The 20,959-nt window shown below is 36.4% G+C and overlaps 2 protein-coding genes across 3 annotated transcripts; both read left to right on the top strand.

The window, feature by feature from the left end:
• Positions 1-590: 590 nt before the first annotated feature.
• Positions 591-3,639, top strand: fam167b (family with sequence similarity 167 member B). Its single transcript, XM_043263433.1, has 2 exons — positions 591-991; positions 2,031-3,639. Exons 1-2 carry the CDS (start codon positions 701-703, stop codon positions 2,292-2,294), a joined length of 555 nt encoding a protein of 184 aa, XP_043119368.1. The 5' UTR covers positions 591-700; the 3' UTR covers positions 2,295-3,639.
• A 2,015-nt stretch (positions 3,640-5,654) lies between these two features.
• On the top strand, positions 5,655-20,883 carry lck (LCK proto-oncogene, Src family tyrosine kinase). 2 transcript variants are annotated; one of them, XM_043262556.1, is made up of 13 exons: positions 5,655-5,912; positions 8,168-8,271; positions 9,663-9,726; positions 9,812-9,902; positions 10,087-10,188; positions 10,801-10,904; positions 11,239-11,388; positions 11,473-11,625; positions 13,009-13,188; positions 16,311-16,387; positions 19,797-19,950; positions 20,059-20,190; positions 20,303-20,883. In XM_043262556.1, the coding sequence occupies exons 2-13, from the start codon at positions 8,173-8,175 to the stop codon at positions 20,506-20,508; spliced, it is 1,512 nt and encodes a 503-aa protein (XP_043118491.1). In that variant the 5' UTR covers positions 5,655-5,912; positions 8,168-8,172; the 3' UTR covers positions 20,509-20,883. The 2 variants fall into 2 exon arrangements, with proteins under 2 accessions (XP_043118491.1, XP_043118492.1); XM_043262557.1 differs by lacking the exon at positions 5,655-5,912 and adding an exon at positions 6,299-6,419.
• Positions 20,884-20,959: the final 76 nt, after the last annotated feature.

The raw sequence follows: 20,959 nt of genomic DNA, 5'->3' as shown, positions 1-20,959 counted from the left end.
ATTAAAATATATATATATATATATATATATATATATATATATATATATATATATATATATATATATATATATATATATATATATAAAATTATTATTATTATTATTATTATTATTATATAATTCATATGTTACTGATTCTAGATTTAAATCGTAACGTAAAATTATTAGATTCTTACTGCAATTCTCCAACATAGGCAGGAGATGGAGACACTCTGTCGTAAAACAGTTGACAAAGAATCACTTTGATTATTATTGGTGAGATTTCGCTGAGCTAGAAGCAGAGTGAACGAGTTTTCGGGCAACATTATATATAAGTTCAATGTTTACTTGTCATTCCTAAGTTAGTTGCCTTTGTGCCTAAGAAATGTTTTTTTTTTTTTTTTTTTTTTAGCTCGGCCCTGAAACTTCTCAATACGGTTTTGAGCGCGTAAAAGGTTAAGGGTGTCAGTGAACCTGCACCTATTGAATACTTCCACTTGAACACGAAAAGTCGCGTTTGGCCGCAAAATGCAAGTTCAGAGTGTTACAAAACACTGACACGCTGTCATTAGGCTGCAGAGCATGGGCGGTCACTTTTCAGTCTATATAAACATTAGCACAGCACACCTCTTGAGATTAATCACTCGTGCACATGATCGGGCACAGAGCACATGTTTGAGCAGTCACGGTCTCGCCTGTCTGGAAGGAAAGCAGCTCAGTGATGGAGTTCAGAGAGCTGGGAGCAGACGAGAGCTCTGAGGGCGATATGGAGGATCTGGACAGCGTGAAAGCCCTGACGGAGAAACTCAAACTACAAACGCGCAGACCGTCGTACCTTGAATGGAAAGAGCGCCTGCAGACTCGCCCGTGGACCGACGCCACAGACGGTTCAAATGCCAGCAGCCCGGGATCTGTGGAGAAAGACACCCAGCTATGGGATGGGATGCCTTATAAGAATATATGCGGCTTTGATACTATAGACGACGCCTTAGAGTGGCTCAGAAATGAACTGGTAGTGTATTCATAAGCTTTACTTTACTTTATTAAAATGTTTATGTATTTATAATTATTCAAATGTTTTTACTAATTAGAAATAGTCTATCTATCTATCTATCTATCTATCTATCTATCTATCTATCGTTGTTACAAATAATTTCTATTAATTATAATTAATAATTATAATATTAATAATTTCTATCTGAGAATCCCAAAATGTATTATGGTTTACACAAAATATTAATACAAATAGAGAAGTAGCTGGTGAAAATTATATATATATGTATATATATATATATATATATATATATATATATATATATATATATATATATATATATATATATATATATATATATAATAGAGAAAAAAAAAAAAATATATATATATATATATATATATATATATATATATGTATGTGTATATTTATATTTATATATGTGTGTATATATATATATATATATATATATATATATTCTAATAGAGAAAAAGTGTGTATATATATATATATATATATGTATATGTATGTGTATATTTATATTTATATATGTGTGTGTATATATATATATATATATATATATATATATATATATATATATATATATATATATATATATATGCGTGTGTGTGTTTGCATAAAATTTAATTAAACCCGGTGAGCATAAAAGACATTTGAATGCTATTAAATAATATGTAAATTACATACTAAATATACTATATAAACTAGTGTTAAATATGTAGTATAACAGTTATAAACTTAACATAAACTTAAAACATAAACGTAAAATATTAAACTTAATTTTTAAACTTAAAGTTATAAACATAAAAGTATAGTACAACACAGGTGGCATGACTCTCTTCACTTGGTATATTGCACCAAAATGCCACACAGGTGCAGAAACTTGAGTGGGTGTTTGACAGAAAGGTGTGCTCAGTTCCCTGCATGTATGACTGCTGTTCCAAACAATTTAATCTTATAATTACTGCTGGTTATCAAAGGCTTGATGTGTGAGCTGTAAAATGGTTCTCCCTCTCTTTTTCCCGTTGCTTCTCAGAGGGAGATGCAGATGCAGGATAACCGTCTGGCACGGCAGTTGATTCGCTTGCGGGGGGAGATCCACAGGCTGAAGGTGGAGCAGGTGTGTCACCGTCACAAAGAGATGCTGGATGATGCCACGTACGAGCTGGAGGAGTGTGAGGAGGACTCGGACCTGCTGTGTGACATCCCCATGAAAGCCGCCTTCACTCTGTCCACCCCTCTTAAACATCTTGGTCTCACCAAAATGAACCTAAACTCCAGACGGTTCTCACTTTGTTGAGAGGGACAGCGAGGAGGGACACCCCTCAAGGAACCTAAATGCAAAGCTCTCACAGACACTGGAAACCAAAAATTGTTTGATTTCAGTGTTAAAATTGGACTATTGCAAAATAAACCCCACTAAGCCTTATTGAACCTTGTTTGACTAGACCACAGACGGCAGTAACCAGTAATACAGACTATACAGCACTTGTGATTGCGGACTCACCACAGGTCTAAAAAAGTCATCATGCAGAGTTGAAAAAGAGATTGTATTTACTTTTGAAAATAGATGAACTGATTTAAAAATCAGGAGGAACCTGCTTCTGTGTCAAAAGGCGTGTGATTGGCGTTTCTGAATGCTCAGAGGAGGAAACACTCTCCCGTCAGTTTGGCTGTGATCCCGAGCAGCAGCCTCACAGGAAGTGTGAGTTTTTTGTTCAGGCATTTTCTCACCTTGTCTCTTAAAACCTAAAAATAACCCCCACTCTACAGCTCAGAGCTGCAACAACTGAAAAGCTATCCTCAGCCTCTGTTCTGTTCAGCCCACTGTCGGTGATTGGTCTTAAATGAGTTGAGGGCACATTTTTGACAGTTTTTATTTACAGGTCAGGAGATTTTTATAGTCTTTGTATGTTCACAGAATCTGTTAAAATTTAGTTTACTGTATTACACGCATGGGAAATTTAGCACATCATTTGTGCATGGATACTGTGCTTATGTCAAAAGCTCCATGATAAATTACAACATATCAGAAACGACCTTTTTAATTTAATAAATTTCAGCTTGGGAATAAATAATTGTTGAAAATGTTTAATATATATTTATAAAATGAACACATTTGTTCAGCAAGGATTCAATTTATCACAAGATAATAAATACTGGAGTAATGGCTGAAAGCTCAGTTTTGCCATTTTAAATATATACTTGTAAATAAAATGAGCATAACATTTAAATTACAGCTTTATACAGTTGTATTTTTTCAAGTTAATGTAGGTTTTGTGATCATATAAGACTTCTTTCAAAAACATCACAAATAATTTTAAAGAACCCAAATTTTTCAACAGTAGTGTACATAATGTTTATTTGTTAATAAAATGTTTGATGTACAAATGTTTAATGAACTGTTAAGGGAATGAAACACCCTTTTTCTTTTAATCGCCTGTTTACTAAAACACACTGACTGACTTTTTTGTTCTGCACAGGGCTAAACAATGCCTTACATTTGCTTGAAATTAATAAAATGCCTTAAAGATATTTAGAAATTTTATTGTGATTGATATTGTAATTTGGAAGAAAGGAGAAAGAAATATTGCTCATTCACTGTAACCCATTCACTTATAATAAAAATGTAAGAATCTTTTGAACACTGTTGCTTTAAATTTGTAAACACATGTATTTAAAACCACGATTTTCTTGTTGATCTAAATTTCGTCTTGATTTATGTATTTATGTAATCTAATTATCCAAGCTGTTTTGAGCAGCTCTTATCTCGCTTTGCTCAGATTTGTCCGTCTTGCACATCCTTACATAAATAAACTTAAAGAGGGCTTATATGCTGGTATCACACAAATAAAAATAGCTGGTATTTTTTAGAATAGGCTGCATTTACCAGTAGATGAGTCAAACAATGGACCAACTGCATGCTTTATTGATTGTAACTGCAGTGATGGCACTGACTGACAAAAGGAGCATGTGACGCATGCCAAGAAATGATCTCATGCTAGATAAATATATGAAGGGAGAGAAAAAGAGTGAGAGACATTGACAAGGAAAGCCACCTTTCCTAAAGCCGTTCAAAGCATTGACATTACAAGCTTTTGTAGTTTACATCTCGTAAAACCCAGCGGCATTAGGGTCATACCTTCATTGAAAAGTTCACGCGAGGGCTGCTTTAGATTCTTTCTTTAAACAGAAACATGAACTATTTAGGTCACCTGAGAAGACACAAAAGGTGTTTAGTTGTGTTCCAGATACGGATTCCCTCAAGGCCTAGAAAAGTAAACAAACCCTGTGCCATGAAAGTATCATTCTGCTTTGTAAAGCTTAAATGAAACCATCACGATAACCTACTTCGAACTTGAGTGTGAATGTGATAAAGAGGTTTTGTTCGTCCAGTGTTTTTTGCTGAACATTAAATATTCATCAATTTATCTGACGTGAATTCAAAATGTTAGATTTGTCAAATCTGTTCGCATTTAAAAAACAACAACTCTATTTTGACATTTTGGCATGGATTCACAATCTTAAAGCATTAAATAAACACTAGCTTTCACAATAGATGTAACTGAGAATATATAACTGTCTGTTAAGATGATCTGCCCCACTCAGCATCTCCTCTCCCTCAAACCCCCCTTCTCTCAACCACAAGACCCCCAAGGAATGGAAAAAAAAAACAAGCCATTGTTTCAGGCGCTCACTCAAACTGACAGCTACAAACAAAACTAGAAATCCAGCCAGGATGCGACTTTCGTAAAAATCACCCTGATGTGGTCCATCATGCGAGGGGATCTGACTGAGTAATAGAATTATACAGTTTCCACTATTTAACCTCGCCCCACCTCTAAACCACAATGAAGCACCCATTTCTGCTGTGATCACCGGACTTACCACATGAAAAGCCTGGTCAGAAGTTTCGGTCACGTTAGACGACGTAACAAAACTAAATACCAATGACAGAGCAGGCTTTGGTGTAAGTGACTAAATTAAGTGTCTAAAGAGTGTTCCTGCAGTAGAAAACTTTAAGAATGTACCTCATTTCCTTTGAATGTTTGGGCTGTGACTTCCTGCAAGAGCATGCACTATTTGCAGACTGATGCCACAACAAAAGTGTGTGGTCTGCTCAGAAAGAATGAGAAACAGAGAAATAGACAGGGTTTAAGATACAGATAATGGCAAGAGACATGAGCGTCAAATCCAAGCAGCTAGTTAAAAAATGTCAAATGAAAAAATGAGTTGCATATTGGTTTTATTTTCTGGTTTGTGTGGGTTTTCATACATGCATTCTGCTAGAGAGGCCTTCTTTCTACCAGACCATTGATATTAGGTTTAATGTAAACAAGGGGCCTAAAAATGCTTAATGAAATAGGTTTTTTTTGTGACACTTTTAAGCTTATACAAAGTTTTGTGTCTCTTTTCAGTACGAATACATGCCAAAAACCCATGAATGCCGTTAAAATTTCCACTCTTTGGCATTATGGCACCACAAAAGCAGGTGACAAGTGGAGTCCTGACCCAGAATCCTTCACTCCAATGACACCAGCTGCTCAGAGCACCTGCTGAAAAATGTTAAATATCAGCTCAAGCACCTCAACGACAGGAAGCTCTATCATCAGCCTGCTCTGCAAAGCTGTGGTATGTGTGTGTGTGTGCGTGCGTGTGTGTGAGTGATGGCTTCGCAAACGATGTGCCTTTGCAAAGGTGGGAAGTAAAACTGACATGACGTACACAGCCTTTACACTTTAGCAGCACATGTTTTCGATAGACGCCGAAGCCTTACAGATCTTGTCGTTTTGTGTGTAATCTTGGTTTTGTTGCTCTGTGGCAAAATGTGTTCTTCATAAAATCTAAAGCTAAAGACGTTACAATGCTTGCTAAACTGGCCCATCACTAACACCAGCAACTTCTGTCAACAGAAAAGGTAAGTTTTACCAACCGGTGTCTAATTTTGATTATTTTAATCAAGGCCACGATCGGTTTTTATGACTACAAGTTATCAGGCCGGTAAAAGTATTCTCAGACAGTCTTTTTTAAATCACTAAGGGATTTATTGGATGAAAATGTAGAAGTGAAACTTTTGGATGAAACTTTGTAAGCGACAGTTTCAGGATGAGCAGAGGAAATTATTTTAAAATTATTAAATTATTAATTAAGGTTATAGATATAAAAAAGAAAAGAAATCAAAAAGAGCCTTAAACTAAGCTGAGAATATTTTAAAAAGTGAAAAAAGGCTTTTGTTTACTTAAAAAAACGAATCCGTAAATTACGTACATTTATAATACAATGGCATAAAATCTTTCACTTTTGATATAGAAAAGCAGAAGAATGTTATTCGGCTCTTCAGTGTTTACAAAGTCATTTACAAAGGAAAGAGAGAGATAATATTGTGTATCATCTCTGCATGTGTCGTATCATATTACACCTCAAGGTCAGTAAAAAACAATTTAACGATTTTAAACTTAAATTGTGATTTAACCGCTAAGGGAGTTTTTTGGATTGCATTTCACAGGCTGTATTAATTTGAGTGTAACATTAATACAATAATAATACAATAATAATAATGCAGAAAATTTAAATCAGAAACTTTTTTTCATCTCCGGTCACAGAAAAGAAAAATTAACACTGGTTTTAGTTTTTTGAAAAAGCAGAATATCATAAATATTGGGTCAGAAAAAAAATCTGCGTTCTCACTAAATATTGCCTTTTTGCTAGCTAGGCTGCCACTTTCATTTTTTTTTTTATTATTCTTTTATGTTTATTCCAAATCCAAACCATCATGTATGTATGTGTTAAGATTGTTTATTTATTTATTTGGGAAGGTATCAGTCATTAATAGGAATTGATGTTATAAGGTAACGTAATACACAAAATCTTGGTATGTTATAGGCCTATGGACAATAAAATCTATATCTGTATTTTTTGGCGTAGCTTTGACTGTTTGGTATGAATTAGTGAAGTTTATCCCTCATGTCTCAACCTCTTGACTTCTGTCTGCTCTCAAACATAATGTTGATTTAGTGATATATAAAAAAACCCCTTGTGATTGTGTCGGTGGGATTGCAGAGGCATTTGATCTATTTGGCTTCATATCAAACCTTTACAAACATCTCTGTAACAGGACAACCTTGGAGGCCTAAATGAGCAGAAAGACACCAGTCATAATTTACTGCCGCAAAAACATTTCTCATACTTCATAAAGCAATCTTAACACAAAACATTTGACCTTGGCGTGCATGTCCCGAGGCCGATGATACTGGCAAGGTCAGGTACAGGCCACAGGTCAGTGGAAAGTCTTGTCTCCTGCTTTCGTTTGGGCTGTTCTCAAAACTGTCCCATGAGCACACAGTCTTCTGTTTGACCCAGGGGGTTGAGCTTTTCCTGACCCAACAACACAGTTTCTCACGGGTCCAAACCCCACAGAAACATACACATTGAGTTAGCACATTATTTATCTGCTTAATGGGAATTAAAATGCTTGAGGGCTTTTGTGTTTATATATTCACATGTTTACAAAAGTACAGTTCATCCTTCCATAAAAACACTTACGGACAGGGATTTTTTTCATGAACTTTCCAGCGCAAAACACACAATGCTCAAGACAAATGTAAAACACACACACACACACACATGCATACGGATCACCGTAATCCAAATCTCTGTATTTACCCCAAAAATAAAAAGCAGTCTCAAACTCAGTGTTTGTATTGAAAAAAGTGTGTCTAGAATTCAAAAGAGGATTAACCTCCTTTACAGATCTGGTACAGAAATGTTTTGTTTTTTTTAACACACAGAATTGTTTGTCCAACCTTACGGACAAATATAGGCCTATTAATTGTTAGGCCTAAATATAAAATTAATGTTTGTGGCTCTATTTATCTGATAATATATCCAGTGTGAGCAGTCTTACACAAAATATTACTACTACAGTAATTAACATCAAAGAGAATATGTCAAATTCTCACAGATATGTACGTGCTATAACGTTAAAACACATTTTCTGTAAATGTAATTTAATTGGTTTATTTAGCCACTACCTCTTAACTTTTTTATTTGCCAGGAGCTAGATCGCTAGCATTTATTGACGAACTGATGAATATATAGGCCTGCTTGAATGTGCTTACAATTGTCACCGTAGTTCTAATAACGTAATAATTCATGTATTTCTTTCATGCTCAGCAAATATGGGGAACTGTGGCTCTTTTGATCCTGATGATGAATTCTCCTACCATCCAGATGAATGGTGCGATCAATGTAACTGCCCAAAGCCTCCTGTCAGTCAGGTATGTCTTCGTGTATATGAATTGTACGCGTCTGCTGACTATTACGTTAGCTATGCATTTCTTTTTTACCTTCTACATGCAAGTATATTACAACATAAAATTGGTAACCACAAAGTTAGATAAGTAATAGTGAGCTAAACAGATGCTTGTGAGAAAATTGCTCTATCTGACAAGTATCCATAGCAACCATGTAGGCCGATCGAGCGTTTAGTATCCGAATCAAAGCAAAATAGGCAAGTGTCAGAATGTATGGCGACAAACATACTGAAGTAAATGCTTTCTTTTTTCCCAAACGGTTATATTTGATTTCAGAAGTTTGAGACAGGTTGTAATGTGAGACAGTGACTAAATATGTGGAGAGAAGAGACAAGAAAGGAAGTGGTAGAGCTATTCTCTACACTAAAGACATGCATTACAAATCTCTGTGGTTTATAACTCAAGACAGAACACAACAAAGTCTCACAAAGTGCTACACAAAGCATTTTTTAAAAATTATGATCTGCCTTGCTGAAACTGAAATGGAATATGTGTGTTTTTTACTTGAAATCCTTAATGCTAAGGCAGACAGCTGATCTTGGGATATCTACTAAAGATGGTTGACCACTTGACGTTTAAAACTGATGTGTTTTAAATCAACCAGTGTATCATTTCTCTTAATACAAAAAAAACTAAACTTTTTTTTCAGGTCTCTTAATCTGAAATTGTGATTAGTTTAATCATGCGGAAAATGTTGCATTTTTTTTGTATGTAATTTTATATTTACGTTCCGGACGAGTAATCATAATCGTTTGATCTCTTGCTGCCACGGTCCATTTGCATTGATGCGTCTCATTCTTCAGACAGGTCAACCACACAGGGTTACATAATTTGAGGGAAATGAGCCTTTGTGTTGTTAATCAATTGGGGACTAAAACATCAAGCTAAATTTGGGACATATTTCCTTGTGATTTGTTTTTATTGAAGTAGATCGGAAATGAAAGAGAACAGCACATGTTGTTCATAGCATGATGAGAATGATGGAATGTTTGCTTTTACTACGGTAGTCGGTTCTTAATAGGCTGTGAAATCAGAAAATAAGAACACCTCCACCCTGTTTAGGAAAGTGAGTTTGTATGGTTTATGACATTCATAAATTATTGACTGAGATTAAATGTTTTGATGTCATGAAGAGCTTATAGTGGAAATTGCTAATCATAGTCAAACAATTAAAACAACTTTCCTTCAAACATTTTTAATAGCTTATTTAATAGCCCTGTGTTTTTAACATTTTAATAATAATAATTGCCATAACTGTTATTATTCTAAATGTTAGCAGGATTACAGAGTACTGTTTTCTAGCTGTAACTGTATCATGAATATTTTTTATTCATACTGGATTTGAATTTTGACAGAACTACGATCCTCTGATACCTTATCCATCGCAGTACACACCTCCACCATCATCTCCTCTTCCAGGTGAGAGAACACATTCAAAACATCCTGCAGATATACTCTTAATGGGTGGTTCAGACTGTTCACGTTTGTCAACTGTGTTTTTCAGAGAACCTGGTGGTAGCCTTATACAAATATGAGCCATGCCACAGTGATGACCTCGGGTTTGAAAAGGGGGAGAAGCTAAAAATCCTAAATGCGTAAGCTAAGCCTACATTCAAACTCAGTATATCATCAAAACACCCTCACCGACTCAAGTTGGGTTTTGAGAAGCTGAATTTAACCGAATGTCAATTCAGGGTTTGTCCGTTTCAATTTTTGTGCAGTTTTGAGAGGAGAAACTGTCAGTTTAAACGATAATGTATGTGTCTATGTGTGTTTTAGAGATGATCCTGAATGGTTCATGGCGGAGTCTCTGTTTACCGGGCAGAGGGGATACATACCACAGAATTTTGTAGGAAAACTGAACAGCATGGAGACAGAACCGTAAGTTACGCAATGATCAATTGTATGCTATATGAAGGTTATGTGTTTACGTTATGAGTGCAGTAGCAGTATTTCTTACATGCTCAGAGCAGCATGTTGTGAATGAACTGGCAATACAGCAAGTCTCTGCATTGGCTCAGCAACAGATCTTTTTCTACCAAGATCAAGCACATTTTTATGATCATATACATTACCATGACAAATCCCTCAGAGAGTTGTCTTGACAGATATGTATTTATGTAGATCAGCTGCTTTGGGTTTCTGAACAAAGAAGATCAAATCAGCTTTCCCAGTGAGATCTGGGAAATACCACCCCAAATCTGTGGCTGAAAGATTGATTCATTTAGGGTACCCCTTGCTGCTTACAGCAGATATCAGGGTGTCAGTAATGGAAATAAATAAGAAAACACTCCCACAAGTCACACAGGTTTCTGAGTATCACTACTCCAGAACCTGCTGACGGCACATTTCTGCATATGTTCAGGTTTAAGACTTTTGATCGTGGGCGTAATGAAACATCCCAACCCTGTATCTTTTGAACAATTGAAACCCCACAACGAGATAATCAATGAGTCAAACCCCAAAGAAAATGATGATTTTGTTGTGTTGCAGGTGGTTCTTTAAAAACCTCTCTAGGAACGATGCCATGAGGCAGTTACTGGCCCCCGGTAACACACAGGGCTCCTTCCTCATCAGAGAGAGTGAGACCAACCCAGGTAGAAAAGAATGCATTTGTCCTCACAACAGTATATATATATATATATATATATATATAGAGAGAGAGAGAGAGAGAGAGAGAGAGAGAGAGAGAGAGAGAGAGAGAGAGAGAGAGAGAGAAATTTTAATAAAAATAATTCCATAATTCTAAACTAATAAAACATTGTAAATAATAAATAAATAAATATACATAAAAATAAATAAATTACAGCAAAATATGAATTTTCTTCATGTCATTTACTATAAAATGTCTCTAAACTCCAATTTATAAATTCTCATTGTTATGAAGGTAGATATATAACTCTGGATTGTTCTGTTGTTCTGGTACCTCAGGTAGTTTCTCCCTGTCTGTGAGAGACCTGGACCACACACAGGGTGACATAATCAAGCACTACAGAATCCGCAACCTGGACGCAGGCGGATTCTACATCACCACCAAGATCTCCTTCAGCTCCCTCTCAGAGCTGGTCAAGCATTACTCACGTATGTTCAAGCGGTCATATGTGCCTTACACAGATCGCTCCGGTTATTTTTGAAAGGCATAAGAACATTTTATTCACTGTGCAGGAGAGGCTGATGGACTATGCACTCGCCTGGTGAAACCATGTCAAACCCGAGTCCCTCAGAAGCCCTGGTGGCAGGATGAGTGGGAAGTGCCCCGTGAGTCTCTCAAGCTTGAGCGCAGACTGGGGCAGGGGCAGTTTGGTGAAGTATGGATGGGTAAGAAGTATTTTTCATCCTTACCTGAGTTAAGACTATTTCTTAAAGTTGAGATGCAGGGTGATAAAGTTCTTTATACGAATAAATATAAAGTATGTTTGCGAATATTTTCCTGACATACTAGTTGGAACACCAAAATAAGAATAAACAACCAATGCATCCAGGTGTTGTGCCTGGCCGGGTCTGCCTGTGCTTGTCTGGAAATGTGAGCAAACAGTGTGCATTGGACCATCATGAATGGGTATAGATAAACATGCATCTACAAGCTTATGTGCTATGAGTGTGTCTCTGCGACCACCTGGCATATCAGAACTCCACATACAGTAAGCTTGCTGGAATGTTTGACTAATGTTTAGCATTGAAAATGGCCCGAAAGCTGTAAATTAGCAGAATCAGCATTTTAGGTAGTCTCATCCTGTGCTAAGAACCACTGAGGTAAAATATCAAGTACATGAATTATGCTACGTAAACTCTTGTTTTATGTTAGTAAGCTTTTTCTTTCTTAAATGCCCAGTTTTCATAACATAAGCAAACTGCAGCAGAAGTATTATACTCGTCTTGTCTTGACCCTAAAATAGAGCCATAGAAGTCACATCAAGGTTTAGTTTTAACCACTTCCTGTCCCTAGTTGTTATAGCAACAATATGTTTTCCTCGCTGCCTGTCAGCTCCATGACTAGAAGGGCCCTTATCATAGATGCCATTTTGTCGGTTTTTGCAGTGAATGTCTTTCCTCATTCAAATGAAAGAACCGTTTCATGTAATGAACCGTTTCATTCATTAAACCACAGACATTTTCATTTGTGATAACATCGCACAAATCAACGCCATAGAAATAAAGTCAACCGGGTTATAAAGAAGACAAACAATGTGAAGCCAAAGAAACTTGGTGAAGGAAAACATTGCCACAGATCAAATTCTTTAAAAACACCCTCAAACAACAGCATTCTGATAAGGAAATAGCACAGTTTTCACATCATTACAAAACGGTATGCCCTTTTGTTTTATCTGTGGAACATGAAAGAAGATAAGTTTTGTTATCAGCCTTCTTCAAAGTATCTTCCTTTGTGTTCCACAGAAAAAGTAAGTTAAACCAACACAGTCTCACAACCAATTTGTACGTATTTTTCGATGTGGCTAATTGGTACGACCTCACTCAGTTTAGGGGCAGGGTTAGGTGTAGGTTATTTATACATATTCACACAAAGTACGAAAATATGTACACTTTAGCAAAAACCTCTAACGAATTAGCCACTTTGTAATTTTTTTTTTAATTTTTACAGGCTGGTTAAACAGGTTTATAACGAAATTTGTATTTTCACAACAGTATTTTCATTACGAGCGTACTACCTCTAAAAATAACACAAACGCTTTATTTTTATAGGGCTGTATAACAACAACCGTCGGGTGGCTATCAAGAGTCTCAAGCCAGGCACCATGTCCATCAGCGCTTTCCTGGCTGAGGCGAACCTGATGAAGACCCTGCAGCACCCTCGACTGGTGCGACTTTTCGCTGTGGTTACGCAGGAGCCCATTTACATCATCACCGAGTTCATGGAGAACGGTGAGACACGCAAATGCTCTCACACACTCATGCGAACAAGGGAGGGGAGATTTCAATGGAATGACAAAGCCTTTATGTCTAGTACTAAATGATTCATCCCTGCGTCCCACCTGAACTTCCTTTACAAAACACAGGCATTCATTGAGTATTCTTCCATTTAAACTTTCATCAGGGTTTCATGACCTAACAGGTCTAAGTAGTATCATGAGCAGTTTTGTTTGTGTTTTAAGCCCACAGCAGTTTCCCATTTGTGTCTGCTCTAAGAAAACAAAGCTTTCTCGAGGCTTTGAAGATATTGAAGGTATCTCAATATGCGTCCCTCGCTCACCTGAATGATTCTCAGCAGAGAAACATCAAACAGCCCTTTGACTGTGCAGTATTTTTGAGGGGCAACTGTTTTTAGTCTCTTTCATTGACCGCACTGTTTTTATATTTGCAGACATATCGTCTGCCTCATTTAAGTATATGGATGAATGCACATCTACTGTTTAAAGTGCCCCTATTATGGGTTATGAAAGGTTCATATTTTGGTTTTGGGAGTCCCAAATAACAGGTTGACATGCATGCAGGATCAAAAAACACTTTCATATAATATATTTCAAAAACATATATTGCTTATTGTTGTAACATTGTACAAATCAGCTTTATTTGATCCTTGCAACAACAACAACAAAAAAAAAACCCTCGAAAACTGATCTCAAATGTCTAAATGATGGTGTAAAATTGTTCAAGATTACAGAGTGACCAGATGTAAACCTCGCTCAACCACTAATCTGAATATTTGATGGATATCTCAATATCTGGTAGTCACACCCCTCCTTTTTAAAATGTCTGGTGTTTAATCAAACAAGCTGATTCATGCATTTCATTGTTCACTAAGTGGTTTTGACGTCCCTCATAACCCTCTTGTGAATGGCATGCAGAGCTTGTGTTTCATATCTGAGTGTTCTAGAACATAAACCGACCCACTTCAGTTTTGCAGAACACACAGTTGGTTTGTCTCACATCATTCTGTTTTAGATGTCATTGTGTTGTTCTTGTTGTTATACTCAGATCTGATGCAAGTTTCAGAAGTTCCACTTTTTCAAAACATGTTCAAACAATTTTTAATCTGTTACCACTCCTTTTCTCCTAGGGATTAGTTGATGCAAAATGAAAATAATATCACTATTTACTCACCCTAATGCTATAGCAAATATTTAATAATACCCTAATGCCATTGCAACCCAATAGGACTTTGTTTCTTCTGGAGAACACAAAAGATGTTTAACAGATTTTTGACTGTGAGTTGTCAAGCTTAAGGCATAAAACAGCTTCACATGAAATGGAAACTGTTGCACAAGTCCTAAGGACTACGATTTGCTCTTTGCTGGTTTTGAAGCTCGAAAGCCACTGTCTACATTCACTTTTATTTTATTGAAAAGTGCAGTATAAACCTACAAAATGCTCCTTCAGAGAGAGAAATGTGCTCCACTGAAAAAAGAAACCATGCGGCTTGAAGTGATACAGTTTTATTTCTAGGCAAATGTTTTAATATTGTTTGGTTTCTGCCTTTTGAACATTGTATTTTTATGATTTTGTCTTGCTAACACTTTATTCATGGGAACAGCAGATTGTTTCAGAAGAGCTATACGTCTTTAGCAGCAGTTAGGTTGCTTAATGTTTCTCTAACCACTAATGCATAATAAGCCCCTCACACACACACGCACACACACCACATCTCACTGGAACCTACTTACAGAAATGCACAACCAAACCAGACTTGATGTAGAACACTGAGTGAGGCAGAAAGGAGGAAGAGAAGGAAGAGGAAACTCAGTGTAATTCGTAGAAAGGAGGTCTTTGTTCCGTAGGCTAGTATCGGGAATGCTTTCTAATTTAGATCCAGCCACCCAGAAACTCACTACAACAAATCAGACTCATGGTCACCATGATCACAGGTGCTCAGAAAAAAAGACCTCCACACCCTATCTTTTCTCTTTTTAAACGTAACAATGGCACCTTAGGTCGTCATCACAGGCGTATTCCGATGTACGCTTTTCCATGTGTAACCCAGTATGGATTGTGTGTGTGGTTTGTCGGTCTCATTGCGCCTAAGAGGATTGTTGGGCCTCCAGAATGTCATATTGATGGCGACGGTAACAAAAGACTCTTAGAGGAACAGCCACGTTACCACAACGTCAGCACGCTGGTGGCGCGGCTTGGTGAATGGGCCCGCTTTGTGTTCCCTCTTAGAGGAAGCTGATAGAACACTACGCTCCGCTTGTAAATCTCCCAATTCTTTGTTTAGGGCGCATGTGATGCGTTTTAAAGCACTGTTGTTGTCTGTGATGTTATTTTAAAGAAGAGGTTGATGTGCCCTTTTTCACCCCTCTGTCATTTTAACAATAGAGACAATAACAGAATTATTCAAAACATGGCAACTTCATCTAAACTTAACCACGACCTTGAATTTTGCACCCTAATGCAAACTGAGGCGAAAGGAGTGTGTACGGCTGATTACTTGTGTTCCTAACAGGGCACTTTCCGCTGCACCTTTGTGGGAATTTCCTTCAGGGTCAGACGGTTCTTTTTTTCCAACACAGCCCGTCATCTCAAACGCAACAGCTTTGGCCTTTAACACCTAACGTCTCAGTGACTAATCCAAACTGGCTGCGCTAATTTCCTGAAGTTGTTATGTTCTAGTTCTTGGATCTAATCCGAATGCTGTTATTTGTGTTTCTGGTATATTTAGAGAAGAACATACAAAATGTTTTAAGAGCCAAAACAACAGCATTCATCTATCTGCTGTTTCCTTTTGCCTTTGAACTAAAATGACTGATGGAGAGAGCGCGCTTCCGGTAACATTTAGTTGCGGTTGAAGAATGTCGAAAAAAGGCTGCTGAAGACAAGACAGAAGACTTATGAACTATGAACAAAAGTGTTAAAAAAATCAAAGCAATTTTTTTTTACATTTAATCTTTCCATTCAGTCCATGAAAATGCCCCGGTCAGTCTCATTTGATTCGTTCCTTAGTTTTTCTCTGAATATATTTAACATTTTACTACTTTAAAGTGCATAGCTATCTTGTTTTGACATATGTAAATTATATTTATTTCAAAATGTGTTACCTCTCATTTTAGGTAGCCTGGTGGATTTTTTGAAGACTCCAGAAGGATGTGCTATACCCATCAATAATCTGATTGATATGGCTGCCCAGGTACGCTGCACCTGAAAGTATTCATTTTTATTCTTTGGTCAGTAAAAACAAAACGTCAGGGGGTGAGACATTTGTACAAACTGACCAAAATTTGAATGCATTACAAGCTAAACTCAACATTACAGACCCTTGCATGTTCTGTTTATAACCCATTCCTCTGTTTGACCACTGTCTCTAAGCTCGTGACGGCAACATTATTTAGCCACTGCTTTGCTTCCTAATCTCATTGATAACAATGAGCATGACTGTGTGTGCTGGAACGAGTCTAGACACCTTAATATAACAACAACTGTGCTGCTACCCAAACCAAACTACCTTGTCTGGATGAACACGTAAAATATGTGTGTGTATTTATATATCCATAATAAATATACACAGAACACACACATATATCATGTAAACAAATACCTTTATTGTGCATGCGATTAATAACGTTTCATCGTTTGACAGCATACGTGATAAAATGTACACACATTTATATTGCATATATCTACAATCTAATTAATAATAAATCCTTTTTGTAAATTCTGAATGATCATGTGACACTAAAGACTGGTAGATGACATTTTAATTAATATTTATATCATTAATATTTTACAAATACAGTATTTTTGATCAAAACAAAAAAAAAAGTTTCTCACTAACATTATATTTACATTCAGTGTCCAAACATACAGTTCTTTGTTTGTTTGCTATAATATTTTTCACAAAGATTGTAAGAACACACGAAGGTCTGATTTAGGTCATGGTAATTCTCGACCTAATTAATGACACTCCATGCTTCATTGAGAATATTTAATTATTGCACGATCAGTATTCATTAACTATTCAGTACAGACAGTAATTTCTTAGCAGAGTCTTGTGTTTTGATTCAGCTCCTTGAATTGAATGATCAGGTTAAAAATCAGATGGTTTTGATCACTCGTGACATGAATGTCTTTTATAGCAAATGTGGCTGATGTTGAGAATGATGATGGGAAAACTGATGTTATTGAAAAGCATTGCTAGAGGGCTGCAGGTCAGAGGCTCGTAGAGATTGTGTGATGTTATAGGTGTTGAAAGGAGATGTTCTCTTTCCTGATATCATTTTTCAACAAGATATTCAATGAAACGTTGTTGGAGAAAAGATAAAACAGAAATCGAGAGGCAGGATGTTTTTTTAAAAGTGCATTTAAAAAAAGGATTTCGCTTTAGGGATCAGCTTAGATGCCGTTTGATATCTTTTACCTATCATTTTCCACAAAGTGGGTGGACTTGCATCAAGGCCTTTGTTAAGTCTACACATTTATGCTAACCTGTCAGTTCTGAGGCAAAACCATGAGGCATGTTCACATCAAACCAACACATTTTTGAACTATGACTTCTTTGAACAAACATGTGCACGGTGTCGTAATGCAACATCCTCTGTAAAAAGTGATGCATCGCCTATAATAACACATCTGCAAACTTACACACAAACAGACAAGCTGTAATACTATACAGCCCACAATCAGAGTCAGCCCAAGGCATATGCGTACTAAGTGACTGCTGAGTAGCTTACATGAAATGAAAATGTTTTTTTTTTTTTTTTTTGTGATATATTATGTCAATGAACAATAGTACTTATACGAAAGACCAATATTAAATAATTAAACAATCTATACATGTCATTTTATTATTTTCAGAACGACGTGCCATGCACAATAATAATGATGTGTGGATAATATACGCTGGTTAACATCACATAATTCACTTATTTCTCTCGTGTACTCGTACTAAAGTATATTAGTATATATTAGAATATAACATTTTACTTAGTATTAGATTAAAGATAGGTCTTCTGCGTAAAAATATGTTTCCCAGGTGTATACTTTTGTGACAAAAATAAGCTAAAAGCAGCTAAACATTATATTTACCTTAGCCTATTTGGGTCTTTCCTATTATATTCCAAAGTTCATTATGCCTCAGTTAGCTAGATTAAGAGTTGTTGTTTTACAGATGCTCGCTGCTGTGTTTAATATTTATTCTACATATAACATACAACCTATAATAAATGTGCAATTTCAGTTAATATTTATGTTGTTAACATTCTGTTATGTAATTGTATTGTCTGCTGGTTTATTTAGCTACTTTTAAGCACCACATTATGTTTACTACGTTAAGACTTTGAATATTAAAGTAAAAATGGACCTGTACACTCTTGTAACTTTACAACTGTTACAATTAAAAATCACAAAAGAGCAAAAACATGCCAGGCAGAAAAAGGTTTGATGTTAGCAACACCGCTACAACAAATCAGGTGTTTTAAATGTATAGTGTGTGAACAATCAAGCTTTGAAAGTAATCATCGGTGGAGCTGAGGGGCCCCCAAATAAAATTCCATGAAATATGGGGAAAATAAAGAAAGATGGCGCGTCAGACATCAGAAAGTGTAGCAGCAAACCAGCCATCTGTGTATAAACCTGTGGTTTGTGCTGGGTGGAGTGGATCAGTGAGGGTAAAAAGTTAAATCAAGGGAAGTTAAAGCATGAACCTCCCTGTCACAGGAACTGACCTCTGTCTGTATGTGCAGCGTGGGTTATGCTCGGAATGAATTGCAAACCTACTGCAGACTGCCTTGTAAAATTAGTGTGCAAAACACCTATGCAACTATTGTAATAGAACGCAACATTTCGAAAAAAGATATGAATAGACCTATTTTTTCAGCAAGGATTTGGTAAATTGAAAAGGGAAAGTGAAAACATTTATAGGCCAGGTGTTACGAAAGCTATTTCAAACAAATACTTTTCTTTCGGTTTGTCGAAGTCAAAGTCGTTATCGTGGCTGCTGAAGAGTCAGCTTTAACATGACAGGAATAAAATTAATAAAATAATAATGTTAAAATAGAAATCTGAAATAGATATTAAAATTGTAAAGGCATTTTAAAATATTACTGATTTTATTGTATTTATTGTATTTTTGCTTAAACGCAGCCTTTGTGAGCATAAGGGACTTTTAGCATTGTAATTAAAGAAACAAATATTTCACAGTAATTTGAAAATTAAAACAATATTCATTATTAACAGATTTAGCCTTTGCTTTGTCCTCAGAATGTATTATGTGTACAACAGGTGCACAGCAGAATTAGTTTTAAATGTATTATTATTTCAATAGCATGGTAATTAATGAAAATATATTTTTTTTGTCATTTGACAGTCCAATAAAAGAAAATAAATACTTTGCATAGTCTATATATGAGTTCATTTTGCAACAATAGTTTTTTCAGTGTGCATTCCAGTTAATCTCAATCAAACTGCAGCTGGTTTATTTTGATTAGGTAAAAAACTTTGGTTTTGTTTTTTTGGCAAATAATCTCTTTGTATACTGCAGAAATAATAGCGTGGAAGTATGGTATGCGGCCTTATTATTAACCCTGCACCGCCCCCTGCAGGTCGCAGATGGAATGGCTTACATCGAGCAGAAGAACTACATCCACCGAGATCTGAGAGCTGCCAACATTTTGGTGTCCGATGAGCTCATCTGCAAGATTGCCGATTTCGGCCTCGCCCGTCTCATTGAAAACAACGAATACACCGCCAGAGAAGGTAAGGCAGTACGTGTATCATGCTGTTACATCCTGTGTTAGCATTAGATTACCAGAGAAAGTTTGGCTGCAACACCGGAGATCTAAAAAGACGCCTTAAATCACACAGGTGCGAAGTTTCCCATCAAATGGACGGCACCCGAGGCCATAAACTATGGCACCTTTTCGATCAAATCAGACGTCTGGTCGTTCGGAGTACTGCTGACTGAGATTGTTACCTATGGAAGAATCCCATATCCAGGTACCAAACCAGCTCCACGTGCTTCCTTTTTGAACTTTGCACAGTAGCATCAGTGAAAAATGCATTATGGAATCATTTCGCCTCAGAATTTGTATTCCTTTTGGTCTTTCAGGAATGACAAACCCAGAAGTGATTGCAAACCTCGAGAGAGGGTACCGCATGCCTTGCCCTGATAACTGCCCCGAGGACCTGTATAATATCATGAAACACTGTTGGACAGAGAACCCGGACAATCGACCCACATTCGAGTATCTGCGCAGTGTTCTAGAGGACTTTTTCACCGCCACAGAGAGACAGTATCAGGAGCAGCCCTGCTGAAAAGATAAGACTTACAGCCCACGGGGCCACAATAGAGACTTGTATTGGAAAATACTTTTTAAGTCATATTTAGTTAAAAGAAAAAAACTGAGATTTTGCCTTTGCTTCGTCCACAGAATTTATCACGTGTAAAACGGGTGCATGTATAGTTTTGTTTTAGCAGGTTTTTTGTAATGACAAACTCAAAAGGATAATCTTTAGCTACAGTTGTGCTGTCAATGAATGAGAAAACGCCCTGCTTTGTGTCGTTCCTTTTCCTTTTATTATTTTACTTCGAATCAGCTCTCAGATTTGTCTTTTTTTTTATATAGAAGCATATATAACTGCATCATGAAATAGACTCAGTAAAACAGTCCAAGAGATAAATGAGCCTCATTCTGTCTCATTTGATTTGTTTTGACTGATTGCTTTCAGATTCATTGTGAATAAATGTTAAAAATCTATCTTCCCG

This window comes from Puntigrus tetrazona, chromosome 17 (genome assembly GCF_018831695.1).
Source record: "Puntigrus tetrazona isolate hp1 chromosome 17, ASM1883169v1, whole genome shotgun sequence".
In the NCBI taxonomy this organism is placed as follows: domain Eukaryota; kingdom Metazoa; phylum Chordata; class Actinopteri; order Cypriniformes; family Cyprinidae; genus Puntigrus; species Puntigrus tetrazona.
This window is presented reverse-complemented; position numbering and strand designations above follow the sequence as displayed.

Bases quoted from the DNA above. Each gene is read 5' to 3' on its own strand.
- fam167b (XM_043263433.1), top strand. From the start codon at position 701: ATGGAGTTCAGAGAGCTGGGAGCAGACGAGAGCTCTGAGGGCGATATG. The intron at 992-2,030 runs GTAGTGTATTCA...GTTGCTTCTCAG, and splicing joins AGTGGCTCAGAAATGAACTG to AGGGAGATGCAGATGCAGGA.
- lck (XM_043262556.1), top strand. From the start codon at position 8,173: ATGGGGAACTGTGGCTCTTTTGATCCTGATGATGAATTCTCCTACCAT. The intron at 9,727-9,811 runs GTGAGAGAACAC...TGTGTTTTTCAG, and splicing joins ACCATCATCTCCTCTTCCAG to AGAACCTGGTGGTAGCCTTA. The intron at 10,189-10,800 runs GTAAGTTACGCA...GTTGTGTTGCAG, and splicing joins AACAGCATGGAGACAGAACC to GTGGTTCTTTAAAAACCTCT.